The sequence below is a fragment of the Diabrotica virgifera genome, chromosome 7 (assembly GCF_917563875.1).
Source record: "Diabrotica virgifera virgifera chromosome 7, PGI_DIABVI_V3a".
NCBI lineage: Eukaryota > Metazoa > Arthropoda > Insecta > Coleoptera > Chrysomelidae > Diabrotica > Diabrotica virgifera.
This window is the reverse complement of record NC_065449.1, coordinates 174719551-174739425: the sequence shown is the minus strand read 5'-3', so window position 1 is coordinate 174739425 and position 19875 is coordinate 174719551. Positions and strand designations below refer to the sequence as shown.

General features: G+C 31.5%; 1 protein-coding gene across 1 annotated transcript in view; it reads right to left on the bottom strand.

Moving 5' to 3' along the window:
• Positions 1-1041: 1041 nt before the first annotated feature.
• Positions 1042-19875, bottom strand: part of LOC126887982 (microfibril-associated glycoprotein 4-like) — a 90440-nt gene continuing 71606 nt past the window's right edge. The window contains exon 6 of the mRNA XM_050655954.1: positions 1042-1322. Within this exon, the coding sequence (XP_050511911.1) occupies positions 1156-1322 (167 nt within the window). The 3' untranslated portion in view covers positions 1042-1155. The remainder of the gene's footprint in view (positions 1323-19875) is intronic.

Below are 19875 nucleotides of genomic sequence, written 5' to 3'. Positions count from 1 at the left end.
GTGATCAAAATCGGTTTAGCAGTTTAGAAGTTATTAAGCTTCAAAAGGATACTCCAATTAACCATTATCCCCGAAATGGTATATGTAGTGGTTACGACGCTAAATATGATCAGGCAACGGGCAATCCGAGTTCATTTACCGGCCATCCCAATATTTTGTTTTTCAATCTATTTCGAATAAAAAATCTAGTGTACATTCGATGTACACAAGATCATTTTTGGGAGATAATGCGACAAAGACGACCATTTATAAAGCTTAACGTGTAATTGAGAAACATTGTATTCAACTTCATACATCTAATTTATAAATAACTTTTGAAAAACTCCTGATACAAGAATAAAAAACAGCTAAACGCCGTAAAAATGAGTGGCGCACACAATATTCCAGCTACAAAAGATCTGATATGAATATTACGTGGTGCGAAAATGTAATTTCATTTTGGTGGAAAATAAAACTCTAGTTCTATTTTAAAAGATATTTTCATAATTTTTGCTAAATTTGAAGTAAACGAGCCACAAAAGAGCTTCAAAATTCAAACTGTATTAAAGTTACTCTTTTGTGGCGCGATCTACTTCAAATTTAGCAAATATTATGAAAAAATCTTTAAAGATAAAACTCGAATTTTATTTTGCATCAAAATGAAAATATATTTTCGCGCCACGTAATATTCATTACAGATGTTTTGTTACTGGAATATTGTGTGCGCCACTCATTTTTACGGCGTTTAGCTGTTTTTTATTCTTGTATTATTTATTACCAAAATATATCTACTTCTAGTCGTACGCAGCTGAATAAATATATAAGTCTTCGACTATATTCTCCGTACTCGTATACGATCTGTCAGATTATTAAGATGTGATTTTTTTGAGTTGATCATGAAAATATTTTTACAAGATAAATCACATTTAAGTATGAAATCTCTTGGGTTTTGCTACACGTGTTCGTATTCAGCAGGTCGAATATAATGTACGTCAAATTTTGTAAAATATTTATAAGATATACTTGTATAGAATGTATGTTCGGGAAAATAAAATACGAAAATAATGCATAGAAACTATATTAAAATATTATCACACACAGGGCCATACTTAATAATGTACATAGGTATATTCTTTTATTAAGAACTAGGTATTTATTCTCCTCCAATATAATTGGTCAAATTATTGGTCTGATCATCATTCTGGAGCCCGACAAATTTACGTGTGCGTTTTTAAGGGGATGCCAGTTAAGACCATGTGCTGTATATGCATCAGGAAGTACTACTGTCATATATTTCCCATTAAGATTGCTGTTGTGGCAAGTTACATACCACCAAGCACCCTCTAAAAACATACAAAAATTAAATACATATAAAATTAAAAGGTCACTTCTTAAAATGTTATATTTTTTGTACATGTCCATTTTACACATTTAAAAAAAAATACAATGTATACAGGGTGTAACAAAAATACAGGTCTTAAATTTAATCGCATATTCTGGGACCAAAAATAGTTCGATTTAATCTAACTTACCTTAGTAAAAATGTGCACATAAAAAAGTTATAGCCCTTTGAAGTTACAAAATAAAAATCGATTTTTTCCAATATATCGAAATCTGTTAGAGATATTTTATTGAAAATGAACAAGTAGCATTCTTATGGCGGGACATCTTACAAAAAAATTATAGTGAAATTTGTTCGCCCACAAAAATTTTATGGGGGTTTTATTCCTTTAACCCCCCCCAAGTTTTGTGTACGTTCCAATTAAATTATTATTGTGGTATTATTAGTTAAATTCTATATTTTTAAATGTTTTTTGGCTCTTACTATTTTTTCGATAAGGCAGCTTTTATCGAGTTGCTGCTTCTTTTTTAATATGTTTACATAAAAATTTTATGGGGGTTTTGTTCCTTTAAACCCCCAAATGTTTGTGTATGTTCCAATTAAACTATTACTGCGATACCATTAGTTAAACACAGTGCTTTTAAAACTTTTTTCCTCTTTGTATTTTTTTGATAAGGCACCTTTTATCGAGATGTGGCTTCTTTTTGAATATGGTTCAAGATAAACCTAAAAATGTAAATCATAAATAAATTTTCATATTATTAGAACGTACTTAACCATATACAAATATGTGGTGGATTTGAAAATATTGAAAATATCTCGATAAAACTCGACTTTTCGAAAAAGTACTAAGAGGCAAAAAAGTTTTTAAAACATTGTGTTTAACTAACGGTACTACAATAATAATTAAATTGGAACGTAGACAAAAGTTTGGGGGGTTTAAAGGAACAAAACCCCCATAAAATTTTTATGGGCTATCTAAATTGCACCATAATTTGATTTTTCAGATACTACTGCCATAAGAATGCCACATGTCCATTTTCAATAAAATATCTCTGACACATTTCGATATATTGAAAAAAAATCGATTTTTATTTTGTAATTTCACAGGGCTGTAACTTTTTTTAAGTGCACATTTGTACTAAGGTAAATTAGGTTCAATCGAACTATTTTTGGTCCCAGAATATGTGATTAAATTTATGACCTGTATTTTTGTTACATCCTGTATATCCCGGAAAACAACGCTATATCAAATTGAACTTATTAAATCGACTTATACCATGTCATATAGAATCAAAATGGAATTGCGCATTTTGAAACTAATTGACTTAACCTTTCAGCTTGAGGGGTCGCCATGAGAAACGCTAAAATAATCTTTTGTGAAATTTTTAGTTACTTATGACGCTTTATAAGAGGTCAAAGAGAGGAGATAAAGTAAATACTAGACCAAAAAACGGGTCTACCCCAAAATCCCGACAGCCAAAATCCCGACAGCCACAATCCCGACGGCCAATAATCCCGACACGCCAGAATCCCGGCAGGCCAAAATCCCGACAGGCCAGAATCCCGACAGGTTTGATAAGTTTGTTTTTAATATATAATTACATTTTTTCTTTGTTTTTTGTTTATGGCCATCTGTTTTTTATATTTTGAAAAAAAAACAATAAATATTAAAAATGTAGTTGTCGGAATTTTTGCTTATGCGAGGATTGTTGCATGTCGGGATTTTGGCCTGTCGGGATTCTGGCGTGTTGGGATTCTGGCGTCTTGGGATTCTGGCGTGTTGGGATTCTGGCGTGTCGGTGTTTTGGCCGTCGGGATTTTGGCTGTCAGGATTTTGGGCGGCACCGCCAATAAACATATAATAGGACACATGGATTGCCTATCTAAAAAATCTGTCTTCATATTAAAAGCAAATGGGACTAGAACCAACACAACTTACCAGAAATGAAGAAGTTGATCTAACTACACAGAAAGTTCAAAAAGCTTAAAAAGTAAAAAAACAGAAAATCTGCAGGAAAAAGTAAAAACATGTTTTATTAGTTTATTCTTTCACGGTTTTTGCTCTAGATTTTAAAGAACCGCTTGGATTGACAAGAAATGTGGCATACGCATAGCTTACATGTCAAAGAAAAAAAGTGATATTGTGCCGATGTGTGCTTTTGCCCTGGGGGTGACATTCACCCCCTCTTGGGGGTGAAAAAAATATAAGTCTAAAATAAGTCCGGAAATGGATATACTGACTAATTTTAAGTAACTTTTGCTTTATAGAGCTTTTTCGCCAAGTCAACACTTTTCGAGTTATTTACGAGTGAATATGTTCATTTTTCAACAAAATAACTACATTTTTAGACGGTTTCTCGAAAATAACTCAAAAAGGAAGTATTTTGTCGAAAAAAAAAAACGTTAGCAAAAATATAGCCTGTAAAAAAGTAAAAAAAATGGAAATATCCAAAAAAATAAGCACTTTTTGGGGAAAATCCGTTATAACTTTTTCAAAGTGTTTAAAAAAAGCTTTATTTCTGTTTTTATAAATAGTTTCTAGCATTAAATTTAAGCAAGTTACGCTCAAAATAAAGTTGGTCGTCTTTGTTTTGGCAAAAACAATCGGGAAGATCAACCCCTAATAAGCAACTTATATATATATATATATATATATATATATATATATATATATATATATATATATATATATATATATATATATATATTCTATAACACTATAAAACAGTGTTGAAATTATCGGGAAATGCGGTCTGTGGCTTAGATTGAAACTACATTTAATTCTGTTGAATTCGATATTTCGATGAGTATTTATTAATTTTTCATCTTCATCAGGAACAAACTACAAAATTAACTAACAGTTAGGTACAAACATAATATTACAATGATATAACTTACGAATTGTTGTAGGTATGTTATATAAAGCAATTTAACTTAAAGCTATGCATGTCGTTTCACGAGAACGTCGAGGGCGGCACTGAATCAGGTATCTTTTCTCACATGTGTTAAGGGCCAAAAGTTCCAATATCGAGCCATCTGTTTAATATTCTGCTATTTTTAGAATTTTAAAACATTGCAGTAAATTTCGCTTAATCTACTTGTGTCTGATTTGTAATTAATTGAACGTTTATTACTGTTTATGTGGTACATCTCGAGGAACAATATTTTCTTATAATTGCTTTCTGAATCTAGGATCTTGATATCTGACAAATTAAATTGGTGTCCTGTTGTTATGGAATGGTGTGCTGCTGCACAAGTATTTTTGTGTGTTTTGCAATCACTTTTGTGCTGCGTTATTCTTTGTTTCAACCATTGCGATGTTTGTCCTATATACTGCCCATCACATTCGAGACAAGAAAGTTGATAGATGATATGACTCTGATTTAGAAGCGGTGTCTGGTCTTTAAGCTTCGAGAATAAGCTATAGTTGGATATGCTATTGTATTTCGCTATTTTGATTTTCGGAATTCCGTTCAGCAGCTTGATTATATTGTTGGTTAAGCCATTTATGAAGGGCAACTTTTTGTAAATCACGGGATCTGATGGTCTGTTGTCACGTTGCCCGTCGTATAAGTCTGAGTTATATATCAGTTGCTTAAGAATTTTACTTGGATAGCCGTTGTTCAAGAATATGTTATAGAGTATTTTTAAATTCTTTTGTGTGAACAGGTCATTGCTGATGTGTAAAATTCTGTTTTTCATTGCCACAACAGTGTTGTGTTTTTGGCTTTTAGAGTGCTGAGAGAAATAATTTATATATCTTCCAGAGTCAGTTGGTTTCTGATACCAATCCAAAATTATCTTGTTCTCTGTGGTTCTTATCACCTTAGTGTCTAAAAAGGGCACACTTTGTTCTTTCTCCTCCTCAACGGTAAATTGTAGGTGTTTGTTAAATCCATTGAAGAGGTCCAGTGTAGTTTGAATAGAGTCCTCGGGGATCGCACTTATCACATCATCCACATATTTGTATATGAACGGTAACTTGAACGGTAGTCGTGGAATTACTATATCAAATAGATGATCTAAAACTATGGTGGCTAGAATGGGGCTGATAGGAGAGCCCATGGGAGTGCCAAAAATCTGTGAGTAAAAAGTTCCCCCGAAAGAAAAGTAAACATTAGAAAAAATAAAATCGATTAGTTTGAAGAAGTTATTCTTACTTAGTGTGGTGTTGGGTTCAATTAAGTGCCAATTTTGCTCTAAAATTTCAATGATCAAGTTGAGAGGAATATTCGTGAAAAGCGATACCGCATCTAAGGATATAAGTACATAGGTTTGAGGAATTGTAACATTCTTAATTAGTTCTACAAACGTAAATGTATCTTTCACATTATAATTAGTTTGATATTCAAAAGTGGCAGTTAGAATGTTTGCCAAGTATTTCGAGATGTTGTATGTGGTGGAGTTGATTGAGCTGATGATAGGGCGAAGAGGAACATTGCTTTTGTGAATTTTTGGTAGACAGTATAACTTTGGAAACATCGAGTTGTAAATCATTAGTTGTTTTGCAGCATTAGCGTCTATCTCACCTATGGATTTCAGGTTCTTAATAATATTGTTGTATTTGGTTTGTATTTTCACCGTTGGATCAGTGTTTAATTTGGTGTACGTATATATATATATATATATATATATATATATATATATATATATATATATATATATATATATATACCGTTTTTAGGCGTCACCGCCCTTCCGGTAGGGATCTATGGAGGAGTGTCACCGAGCCGCAAGCCGTTATCCCTTGCCGTACCGCTCCTCCATAGGCCGATCAGACACCAGCTTATTCCAGACCAAGTCGTAGATTCTTTTTAGAATTTTAGACTACGACGTCAGCCTTTTTATTTTTCTATTCACCGGGCTGGGGCACGAACCTCGATCGCCTCGACCGCATATCCACTATAGATTTGTCAATCGTGCGCCTCAGTCCGCTTGGCTAACCTGATCGACAAATATTAGCAACTTAAATGAAATTAATCGTTACCGCTCCACAAATTATTTTACTTATATTGTGTTTATATGATCTGTAAGTTTCATCGATTTAAAGTGCCTATTTTGGAAAAAATTTGGTTTTAAAGTAAAATTTTTAAAAAATTTAATTTTGAAAAATATGTTTTTTTTTCAAAATAACTTAAACATTGTTAGGGATACCAAAAATCTCGAAAAACAAAAAAAGTCAGCATTGCTTTTCTGAATATCATGTATTTTTTTGTTTTTCTCTTAGACAAAAATTGATTGAGATTTGGTGTTTCTAAATTTGCATACATTCGTGATGAGTGACTCGTTCAACCCCTTTTAACTACAGCCCTTTCAAAAATAAGGACTTTGAACCGATCAAACTTACAGATCATAATAAACAATACTGGTCAAGAAACTTGTGAAGTCGAAACGATTAAGTTCATTTAAGATACTAATTAGGGGGTGATTTTCCCGATTTTTTACCAAAAAAAAAGGACTAACTTTATTTTGAGCGTAACTTGTTTACTTTTGATGCTAGAAATTTTTTTTATAAAACAAAAATGAAGCTCTTTTTAAACACTTAAAATAAGATGTAATGAGTTTTCCCCAAAAGGTGCTTCATTTTTGGTTATTTCAGGTTAAAATATTCCTTTTGGAATTTGACGAATATGAACCTATTTTTAATAATTAGCTGTATAGCTCTGCTTCTACTAGGTATAGAAACGTGATATATACAACATTTCTTTAAGTTTTTTACAGGATATATTTTTGCTAGGAATGTTTTTTCGACAAAATACGTACTATTTGAGTTATTTGAAAAAAACCGTATAAGAGTTTGGTTATTTTGTTGAAAAAATGAACATAATAACTGGCAAATAACTCGAAAAGTATTGACTTAGTGAAAAAACGCTATAGAACAAAAGTTACTTAAAATTAGTCAGTTTATCAATTTCCGGACTTACATTGGACGAATACTTTTTTACCCCCAAGAGGGGGTGAAAAGCACCCCCGGGGCAAAAGCACATATCGGCACAATATCACTTTTTGAAGTTATACTTCTTTACCGGCGATATGAGGGTCAATTTTTATATGTTAAAACCTATGATTCCGGCGCATGCGCATTATAACTTTGTTCTGATTGGATGTTCAAATGACATGTCAAAAATTATTCAATATGGCGGCTGTGGCACAGCTGTACTAGTTTGATTATTTATGGTTGTTGCGTTTTGAAATTTGTGGGAAAAGAAACAAAGTTAGTTAATAGTTATACTGCCTTTTTAAATAGTTTTCATATACCTATATTTTTGGACTTTTGGACTATTTTGGACAAGGAAAACTCATTCTAATTTGGTAAGTAGTTTTTATTATAATCATATTGTAATTATACATTTGGATTAGGTTGGAATACATACATTTACTTTCTCAAGAATGGGGATTTTAGAGAGAAATCCCAAATTAGGTCGGATTTTTATTTTTAAATTATGATTTTTTGGCGTAGATTTATTTATCTAGTAGGTATGTAATGCTTTGATTTACATACTTAATTTGATTACCAACAAAAGTTCTACCAATCTTCATCTAATATATTGTTTTCTTACTGTTTTGTTATATTTTAATATGTTCTTCCACAAAATTTAAACTACATAATTTAATTATATTCAAAACAACTGTCAAACAGTAAAACGTTCAGTTACCATATTTTTCCACATGACAAATAATGTGGAATTGGACGAGTGAGTCTAGGCTTCGATTACGAATCAAAGCGCCCCGAAATTCACTGGTTCGATTCCCGATGCAAGTTTTTATTTTTTTATTTTTTTATGCATTTTATGATTGTAAGTATATTTGTTATATAATTTTTTTTCAGAAAATGCGTATTTAAAATTTTTGCCAACAATTATTATCGTTCAGAAATAATTTTTTCTTTGTGGCATATTTCAATGTGTTTGTGTGCGTTTTATTCTTTTATTTTTTTAAATTTTTGGTATTGTCTTAAAAATCACATAATATGTAGTAGAAGTATAACTTCTTACGTGCGTACAAAGTACACACACATTCTTTTTGTTCTTTGACTTGTTAGATATGTGTATGCCAAATTTCATGTTAATCCAAGCTGTTCTTTAAAATTTAGGTTTTGCAATATTTTACCGTTAAAAAACGGACTATATTACCAAATAAACTACTGAAATATGGTGGAGCAGCAATGATAGAACAATTAACAATATTGATTAACAAAATTATACAACTCAATAAAATACGGGAAGAATAAAGAACTAGCGAACTAGCCAGAAAACTATATAAGTATAAACTTGTTAGCTTCAACCTTAAGATTTCCAACTAAACTTTTACTAGAATTAATGAACCAGAGCATGAGTTTAACAGAAGATCGTATATAGATGCAATACTTATTTGTAATAAAAAAGCAAAGGCAAAGAACAACATTACAGTTTTAGTGCAGCGATATTTGAAACAATTGTTCTTTTAATGATGAAATTTTATAATTTGGACCACATATACTGCACATATAAAGGTTCATACAGTCGGAAAAATGAAAGAATACCCATGAACGAACATATAAAACACGCTGTATTTTCCTGTCAGCGTGTCACACAAAAAATTGGCCAGCGCAAGTACATGTAATAATTATTGTTACATGTACTTGCACTGGACAATTTTTTTTGTGACACGGTGACAGGAAAATACAGCGTGTTTTATTGTTCGTTCATGGGTATTCTTTCATTTTTCCGACTGTATTTAGATATGAGGCCATCTCAGATTTTGCCTTTTACAAAAATGGCGGGCATTCAATTTGGCGTCTATACATATGTGACTAATAGCACGATAACTTTTGAACGAGACGTCAGATTTCAACCAAATTTGGTATATAGGTTCTTTTTTTGAAGTGTAAGGTCGAGGTCTTGAACTAGAAGAGTGGGTTTACCTAAAGTTGTGTTTTTCCTGGTTTATATGTAAAAATATGTTGTTTATTCTTCAATTCTTTCACTCTGTATGTATTAATTTTTTAAAGAGCTAATACCGCCATTGAAAATAGCGTAAAACATTTTTTAGGAAATATTTTGAACTTTTTAGTTATGTTAAGTACCATTTAATAAATGCGTACCGTTCTTTACATGTACCAATGTGCGGCAAATTCGTGCAAATATTATTAAGAATTTTTGTGCATGTAATGGTAGAAGCATATAATTTGGACCACATATACTACACATATAAAGGTTCAAATTTAGATAAGAAACCATCTCAGTTTTTGTCCCTTTTGTAAAAATGGCGGGCATTCAAAATGGCGACTATACATATGTGACTAATAGCATGATAAATTTTGAACAAGACGTCAGATTTCAACCAAATTTGGTATTTAGATTATTTTTTGATGAATAACATCGAGGTCTAAAAACGACAGAATCTGTTTACCAGAAGTTTTGTTTTTACTGTTTTTTATGTAAAAATATGTTGTTTCTTTTACAATTCTTTTACCCTCTATATATAAATTTTTCAAAAAGGTAATACCGCCATTGAAAGAGTGTAAAAATATTTTTAAGACGTATTTTGAACTTTTTAAATAATATTAATTACCATTTAATAAATACATAACGTATGTTCACCTGTACCTATGGGCGGCAGATTCATTTTGAATGCCCGCCATTTTTGTAAAAGACAAAATCTGAGATGGCCTCATATCTAAATTTGAATCTTGGTTTGTGTAGTATGTGTGGTCCAAATTATATGCTTCTACCACTAAACGCACAATAAATCCTATACTATAATTTGCACGAATCTGCCGCACTCACATAGGTACCTACATGTGAAGATACGTTATACATTTATTAAATGGTAATTAATATACCTAACGAGTTTAAAGATTTCCTAAAGAAAATTTTTACTCTATTTTCAGCGCCGGTATTACCTTTTTAAAAAATTAATATATACAGGGTGAAAGAATTTAAAAAATAAACAACATATTTTTACAAAAAATCAGGAAAAAGACAACTTCTGGTAAGCCGATTCTTTTGGTTCAAGATCTCGGTTTTATACATAAAAGAAGAACCAATATACCAAATTTGGTTGAAATCGGACATTTTGTTCAAAGATTATCGTGCTATTAGTCACATATGTAAAGTCGCCATTTTGAATGCCCGGCTTTTTTGTAAAAGGAAAAATCTAAGATGCCTCATATCTAAATTTAAACACTTGTATGAGTAGTATATGTGGTCCAAATTATATGCTTTTACCATTAAATGCACAATAATTTTTATAATAATATCAAGAATCTGCCGCACATAGGTACATGTGAAGATAAGTTATGCATGTATTACATGGTAATTAACATAACTAAAAAGTTTAAAATATTTCCTAAAAAATATTTTTACGCTCTTTTCAATGCCGGTATTACCTTTCTGAAAAATTAATATATACAGGGTGAAAGAATTGAAAAAAAAAAACAATATATTTTCAAATAAAAAATCAGGAAAAACACAACTTCTGGTTAACCGATCCTTCCAGTTCAGGAGATCGATATTAAACATCAAAAAAGAACCAATATACCAAATTTGGTTGAAATCGGACTTTTCGTTTGTAACGTTACAAACGTCATATCTTTGATATTTTATTTTTAAATAATTATTTTACCTTATTTCCTTAATAATTATCTTCTTCTATTTGGTTTACCCATTTCCCCTTTAAAAATCGGTTGGCGCCCGTTCTATAATAGGCAACCCTATTTATATTGTATCATATCTTGTGTTCCATGTTCGTTATTTCAAATTTCGGTCCAAGGTTCGTTGTCATGTCATTTTAATGACAGTATGCATCTCGATCATATATTTACCCTCTTCCCCCACTCTGGTTTCCGGCCGTTGGGGAAAGTCATGTACACAACTGATTCAACATATATAACGTATAGTTTTTCCATATTACTTAACACGCACAAAATCCGCTTCTATCTTTCCGACTATAGAATCTTACATTTCGATATGCGGTACAAAAAAATAAAAAATTTCTAGAATATAGGAAACTAACTACCAAGAACCAATAAAATAAGAAAAACCAGTCATTTAGGTCATCTGCTGTGCAATAATACTGCATTCCTCAATTCATCTGAAAGAAATAACTATGGTGGCTACATAATATTACAAACTAGACAGGACTATACTAAAATCACAGTAAAGATGCACAAGAAATAAAAAAACCAAGACATGTTGAATGTTACGAGGAGCACTTTTAAATCATGATCTACAATGTGTATAAGTACATTGTAAATCCCAAATAATGATTTACAAACTTTATACATCATTCTACCGCATACTTTTAAGCCATACGGACGTGTCTAGTAGTAATCGTATTTGGTTTAATAGCTTGTTAATTAGTTCTAGTTTTCCTTTTTGTTTTGGTGATCGTTTAAAAATAAATACATAAATTGTGTGTTTTTAAATAAATAGACCCCGTAATGGGGGATAAAAATCTAAAGACGTCCTCTTTGACGAAAAAAATTGATATGGACGTGTCTAGTGGAAATAGTGTATTGGAAACTAGTGGTGAAACAACTCAGGAAAAAGATGATTTGCAGTCCAAGGAAAAGGAGATAAAGCATTTTAATTTGCAGTCAGATAAGTACAATTTAAATAATCTCTGGGTATATATTGAAAGAATTGGTGATTTAAGTAATTTATCAAGATTACACCCCATGGTTTTAGGGGATTTATTATTTAAAAAGTTAAAATTTACTCACATACAGCAAATACGCAGTATTGGGATGAATAGGATAAAAGTCTTATTAAATTCTCGTTTAGATGCTAACAACTTAGTAAATAATAAGTCTCTAAAAGAACATAATTTGCGAGCTTATATACCGAATCAATTGTTAGAAGTGAAGGGGTTGGTAAGAGACGTGGATACGACGTTTGATGTTAATTATCTTTTAGAGAATATTGAATGCACGTCAAAAGTTTTAAATATATATAGAACAAAACGTAGGATTCAAAAAGAAAGTACAATAGAATATGTAGATAAGAAAACCGTAGTCATTACTTTTGAGGGAAATATTCTACCCAATTTCGTTGCTTTCAATCGTGTTTATTTTCCTGTTGAGCATTTTGTTGGTAGGGTTGTTCAATGTTACCGGTGCCTGAAATTTGGGCACGTCTCTAAGCAGTGTAAAAGCTCACAGGAATCCTGTATACAGTGTGGTGAAATAAAAAATCCAGATCATAAATGTGAGAAAAGTATGTTTTGCATTCACTGTAAAAATAGTAACCATGTAACAATATCTAAAAACTGCCCTTTTTATGAAAAGCAGAAGAAAATCAAGACCATTATGATAGAGCAAAAAACTACCTTTTTAGAAGCAAAATTATATTGCGAAAATTCATTCTCCGGCCAAATCAGTCACAATCCTTTTTCTGTTCTTTCAAGTTATGATAAAGAATTTCCCACACTCCCTGTAAATAACAATAATGTTTCTTTAAATCGGCCTAATATAAGTATGAAACAAACCCAATTTTCAACACACCGTCAAACTATTTCTAGTAGTGAAAACCTTCCTACAGCAAAGAAAAGAAAAGCCAACACCCCTCTTATGCAATCACCAGCACATCAACCACATTTTCCATTCATATTTGGACCCTCACAACCCTTACCTCCTAACCCATACAAACCAAACTATGGAAAAACTGACAACAAAAATGAATTAGCTAAATGTGTGTCATCTTTTATAATCAATCTTTTAAGTAACATTCGTACATTGGAAGACATAAAAACAATAGACGATAAAACAATAATTTCAGGTTTAGAACAAGTATTGGATAAAGTAGATAATAGTAAATTTTAATGTCTCTTAAAAATACTTTTAAAATAAGTCAATGGAATGCTAGATCTGCGGTTGCCAATAAAGGTAGCTTAATGAATTATTTAAACAAAGAAAAAATATATATTCTCCTCTTAAGTGAAACATGGTTTAAACGAAATTTGCAGTATCGATTTAATGGTTACAATCTTATCAGAAATGATCGCCAAGATGGTTTTGGCGGTGTGGGTATATTAATTCATAATTCAATTTCTTTTAGTGAATTAAACTTAAATTGTAATTTTAATAAGGATGTTCAAGTTTGTGGTATAAAGATTAAATATGAAAAAAGTGAGTTAAGCATATTATCTATATACAGATCACCTAAAAGTAAGAGCACAGTAGATGATTGGAAAAATATTTTTTCGGAAGTCAGTAAACCAACAATTATAGGTGGAGACTTCAACGCACATCATGCAATCTGGGGATCGACTTTTAATGACGCAGTTGGAAAACAACTCATAACAGTTGCAGATGACTTGGATTATATAGTAATGAATAATGATCAACCAACTATTTTTACCCGACCTGACCAAAATATTTCAGCCATTGATGTAACTTTTGTTTCGCCTGAACTAACTAATAAAATAAACTGGTCCGTCTATCCTGACACTTTAGGTTCAAACCATTTTATCATCAACATGGAAATAAATTGCCAGAATAAAAATGAGGAGATTAATCCTGCGAGCAAGTGGAACGTAAAAAAGGCCGACTAGTATTTATATACATCTTGTGTAGAACAATTTTTTGATAAGCAATACCAAATGGAAAATATATCAGAAAAATACAATTTATTAATAGATGGGATCAACCAGGCAGCAGAAATTTCAATTCCACGGTACAAACCTTTTAAAAACAAAATTCGAACCCCTCCCCCCTGGTGGAATAGAGATTGTGACAAAATCATCAGAGAGAGACAAGAATCACTTTCAAATTATAAACACAATTCGAATTTTGAGAACTATTTGAAATGCCAAGAGACCATAGCAAACGGTAAGAAAAAACTGAAAGCAATCGCAAAACAAAGTTGGAAAAATTTTGTCTCCACCCTTAACAAAAATACTCCATCATCATCCTTATGGAATCAAGCCAGGAAAATAAACAGAAAACCAATATCGAATACAAAATGCTTTGACAGTACATTAGAGGAAGAATTTTTTGACCAGATAGCACCACCATCTGTTAAACCACGAGAAATTATAATACCTACTACAAAAAATAATGAAAAGGAATTTTTACTAGAACCATTTAAAATTGCTGAGTTAGAATATGCACTCAAAATCAGATGCAACACAAGCCCAGGATTAGACAATATTAAATATCCTATGATTCAATTTCTTCCTAAAATTGCTAAACTCTTTTTATTAGATATATTTAACGACATAATTATTAATAATTCAGTTATTTATGAATTTAAAGAAGTAATTATTATTCCTATTCTCAAACCAGGTAAAAATTCCAACTTAGCAGATTCGTACAGACCCATTTCCCTTATGTCTTGTTTACTAAAAACATTAGAACGAATGATCAAACATAGACTAGAATGGTGGTTAGATAGGAATAACTTACTTCCAGAATTTCAATTTGGATACAGAAAAGGATGTGGTTCTATAGACGCTATTGCTACATTAGTAACAGACATTCAGAATACATTTACCAATAATACATATCTACCTACAATATGTTTGGATATAGAAGGTGCATATAATAGTGTGTGTCTTGACATCCTAATGGAAAGAATGATTAGAAATTTTCACATACCAGCTGCATTAGCGAAAACCATACTCAACTTTTACACTTGCAGAAAAATTTATCTGAGATCTAATAATAATAGACTGATAGGTCCTCGATATAACAACCTAGGACTTCCACAGGGGTCATTTTTAAGCCCTCTATTATTTAATCTGTATACAGCTGACTTGCACAATATTTCAATGGTAAATAACAGCTTTAATATAATACAATATGCTGATGATTTTCTGATATACTCATCTTCCAAATCATACGAAAAGTGCATACAAATTTTAGGAAAAATGGACGACTTCTCTAATAGCTGGTTCAAAGAAAATGGATTTGAAATAGCACCGAGCAAATCCAGTATATGTATTTTCACGAGACATAATCTCCCAAAAATACACAAAATAACAGTAAGCAGTCGTGAGTATAATGTCTGTGCCTCAATTAAATATTTAGGGATGATTCTTGACCGTAAATAATTAACTTGGAAGCTACACATCGAATTTATGTTAAACAGATGCAACAAGGGATTAAATTTCCTTAAAGCAATTTCTAAAACTTGGTGGGGAGCCGATGTAGAAACGGCATTGCTTTTTTATCGATCGTACATAAGATCAATCATCGATTATGGATGTGTTTTGTATGGTTCAGCAGCTAAGTATATCTTGGGAAAAATAGATGTGTTTCAAAATACAATATTACGTATTTGCCTGGGTACTATGAAGTCAACTCCAACCAATTCGTTATATGTTGAATCTCTTGAATTTCCATTGAGATATAGAAGACAATATCTTAGTCAAAAATTTCTGATTAATATTTGTCATAGAAACCCCTCTCTCTACTCCAGTATTAGCAAACTTAATAATGCAGATTTAATAAATAAATATTGGATCCACAAGAACTCCCCTCCACTTTGTGAGGCTTTTAGGAATCTCTCATATTGCGATTACACCAACTCACATACATATAACAGCTCAAACTTTGAAGATTTTGATGCTTTTTTGCAAACTATTACGGTAATTAAACCAAGGTACCATGTAAATACTGCAATCAGCTTCAATATTTTGAGAAATTTATTAGAAAACTGGCCAGAATCAACAGTTATTTACACAGATGCATCAAAGTCTTCTTTTGGCACTGGATGCGCTTTTTATATCCCCTCAAAAAGTATAGAAAACATGTTTACACTGGATCATAATTTTTCAATTTTTACTGCTGAAGCCATAGCAATTTATGAAGCATTAAAGTATTTTAAGAGTTCCAATGACAGCTCCGTAACAATTGCGTCTGATTCTTTGTCGGTTCTTTTAGCCATTGAGACTATGTTTTTACCCAGTAAAAACACAAATATTTACATTCTTCTAATTAAAAAAAATATTTTTGAATTACACCATGAGCAAAGAACAGTTAGATTTTTGTGGATTAAAGCTCACATAGGGCTCGAGTATAATGAGCATGTAGATATATTAGCTAAGGAAGCCATTGCTTCTGGTGTGAAAACAGATTATAAGCTCTGCATTCCAGATGTATTTATAAAAATCAAGAATGATCTAAACAAACAGTGGAAACAAGAATATTATGAATATAGTCAACACTCCAAGTCACAATATGCACTGATACAACCCACAATCCCGAGTGAATTTTGGTTTAAAAATTACTCTGTCCCACGTAGATACATTACATCTATTATCAGAATGAGATCTGGACACGCGTGTTATCCAGCCCATCTAGCAAAACTTAGAATTTTAAGTTCCAATTTATGTGAAGATTGTCAAAAAGAAGCAGATTTAAACCATATTTTCTTTGAATGTACAAAATATATACAACAAACTAATGACTTAATAAAAAATTTAATCAAACATAAAATCCTTCCTCCTTATAACATTTGCTACCTTTTGTCATTAAATAATAAAACCGTATATGACTATTTAACAGAATTTATTTAGTTTTACCCCATTTGTTTAAAACCTTCTTTCCGTGACCCAGTCTAGTTTGTGTATTAATTTAATGTCTTGATGGGTCCCTAGACGAGAAGCGAGTAACCATGTTATTCCTTACTGATAATCAAATAGGTATTGTGATAATTACTTTCTTTTCTTTGCTTTAGGAAGAACTTAAAAAAGTTGTGACTGGCTGAATGGCAAAAGCCTGTGCCAAAAAAAAAAGTTTATACATTAGGGTGGGTCGTTTTTATATTTTTTTTTTATTTCAAGACGCCTGCAGTTGAAAAAGTTGCTATTGGTAAAATTACCTTGTACAAATTTTTTTAAATTTTTTTCGTCACTGTTTGAACCCCCGCCAGCCCCCTAAAAAAACAAACAAAAAAATTAAATCAACAAATTAATTTTCCTGTAATATGAAATAATGCAATACGGTTCTCTGATTACCTAAAAAAAATATTTTTAATTTAGCCCTTAAAGCTTGTTACGCACGCTTGTTACGCTATACTATAATATAATAGTAAATACAGCGTGTCTACTTAAGTTGGAAACATATGGGAAACTTTTTTATTATTAATTTTACGAAAAAAAGTTATTCTTCATAAAAAGTTCTGCATGCTCTAAAACCTAAGACTCAATCATCATATATCAAATTTTGTCAATATTATACGAGGTCTGTCAAAAAATATGAATTTCGTTCAAGGGTAAAGTACCTTTATTTCTCTGAATATCGAAAATTCTTATTATGAAAAGTTGCTTGTAATTTAAAACAAAGATCAAATATCCAATTACATGCGTCCAATTGAAAAAAAAAATCCAAATTTTTCTCAAAATGGATACTTAACTTCGTTTTTATTTATTACCCATATTATAACTCTTTTATTATTAATTTTACGAAAAAAAGGTATTCTTCATAAAAAGTTCTGCATGGTCTAAAACCTACGATGCAACTATCAGATATCCATTTTGTCAATTTTATACGAGGTGTGTCAAAAAATATGAATTTCACTCAGGAGTAAAGTACCTTTATTTTTCACAATATTGAAAATTGTTATTAAAAAAGTTGTTTAGAATTAAAAACTATGTTTCAATATGTAATTACATCCTTCTAATTGAAATATTGTGAAATATAAAGTTACTATACTCATGAGCGAAATTCATATTTTTTGACACGCCTCGTACAAAATTAATAAAAGGTGATATATCATAGTTGCATTTTAGATTTTAGACCAGGCAGAGCTTTTTATGAAGAATAACTTTTTTCGTAAAATGAATAATAAAAGAGTTATCATATTAATTTTAATAAATAAAAATGACGTTGGGTATTCATAAAGAGAAAAATTTGTAAAATATTTTTTTTTCTATTAGAAGCATGTTATTACATATTTGATCTTTATAATTGATAAAATTTGATATATGATGATTGAATCTTAGGTTTTAGAGCATGCAGAACTTTTTATGAAGAATAACTTTTTTTCGCAAATGTAATAATAAAAAAGTTTCCTTAAGTAGACACGCTGTATATAATATCATATCGCTCTCATAGTAATGATTGAGGCTGCATACACGGAACTAATGCTTCCGTGTGTGCAGGCTCACTCATTACTATAGTCAGCGTTATGATATATTATTTACATATATGTACATTATACTATAGCTCCCTGTACGTGACAAGCTCTGGCTAAAAACAATCAAGTACTTTTCCACCTTGGAGCAGCTCTTCGCTTATTTTGTGGTTTAAAATATACAAAATAACCTAGAACTCACCACGGGAAGGTAGCTGCCATCGAGCTCCATCCCTGCCCACCCATCCACCCAAACATATTAGCAATTTTTAATTTCCTACTTCATAGTCTGATTTGCTATTAAACTTTGGCATGTTGCTTCTAGATGCTATAGTTGTACGTATCCAACCATCCCTATTAGTAAACCCACATACGGCCAAAGATGCCTCCGTCACTAATTTAACACCTCTTTGACCAGCCTGTGTATGGCAGGATAACTTCCATAAATCTGATTCTGGATAACTACCAGTTTTACAAAATTCTTAAATGTCTTCATCAGCCAGATTTTTCGTCATTAGCCGCTCCGATTATCTGCACTCTTGCCAATTTATTCAATAAATCTAGGGGTCCGCTTCAAAATTATTGAACTTGGGAATTTCCAATTTTCTCGCAGTGTTATTCAAATTTATAAGATTTTATTTCGCTTTCGATCTGCACTTTAATATCCTTTTGTATCCTAATTTTCTTATATGACTACTTGAGTTAAAGATCATCGTTAGTAAAATATTTTCGGGATGGCCATAAAAGCCATTTCGTTGGATCACAGTGTCAACTACAGCTTTTAGTTCGTCACTTAAATATCTGGAATATTCAATTAGTCTCCAAAGGTGAAGAGTTCCAAATGTACACACTGGTACAGTTTTTATTAAAAACCAAACCGTAGCATATACACGAAGAATATACTCTGTTAAAATTTTTAAACTAGGCGGCGGATTCTTTACTGCAATGTAAGCCCTCAAGATACGATTCGCCGTAGTTTGCCATCTTCCATGAGATAATTTGCCTGGAGGGTTATTCGCTAAATTATTTGGACAGTTTTCGAGATAGAACATGAGAATGATAGAGGTCCTATGGTATTTGAATAAAGATTTATGCCTATCAGACATATCGTTTCTTTTTCAGCGGAACTACTATGTGTTTAACTTCTTCGATGTGAACGTGGACCTCCAATGGCTGGGATTTTATTAAGAACAGGTCTTTTTGTGATGCGTTTAATAGTAGCAAATGTATATACCTTGTCGTGACATGCAGTTAATGAACTTACACTAATACTAATATTTGCGCCTTCCACTCACACTTTACACCTTAAACTGCTCATTTTTTAATATGCCTTTTAAAACTATTTTTAACGATGCAGGTCGTTTGGCTTCATATTAGGCAATGTCAATGAATGATTTAGTACGCAACGCAAACAAGTAGTTTTGGCGCGAGACAAGAAAAACATGTATTTCAGTTCAAAAAGGGAGAACAGTAGCGTAGCAGAAAGATAAA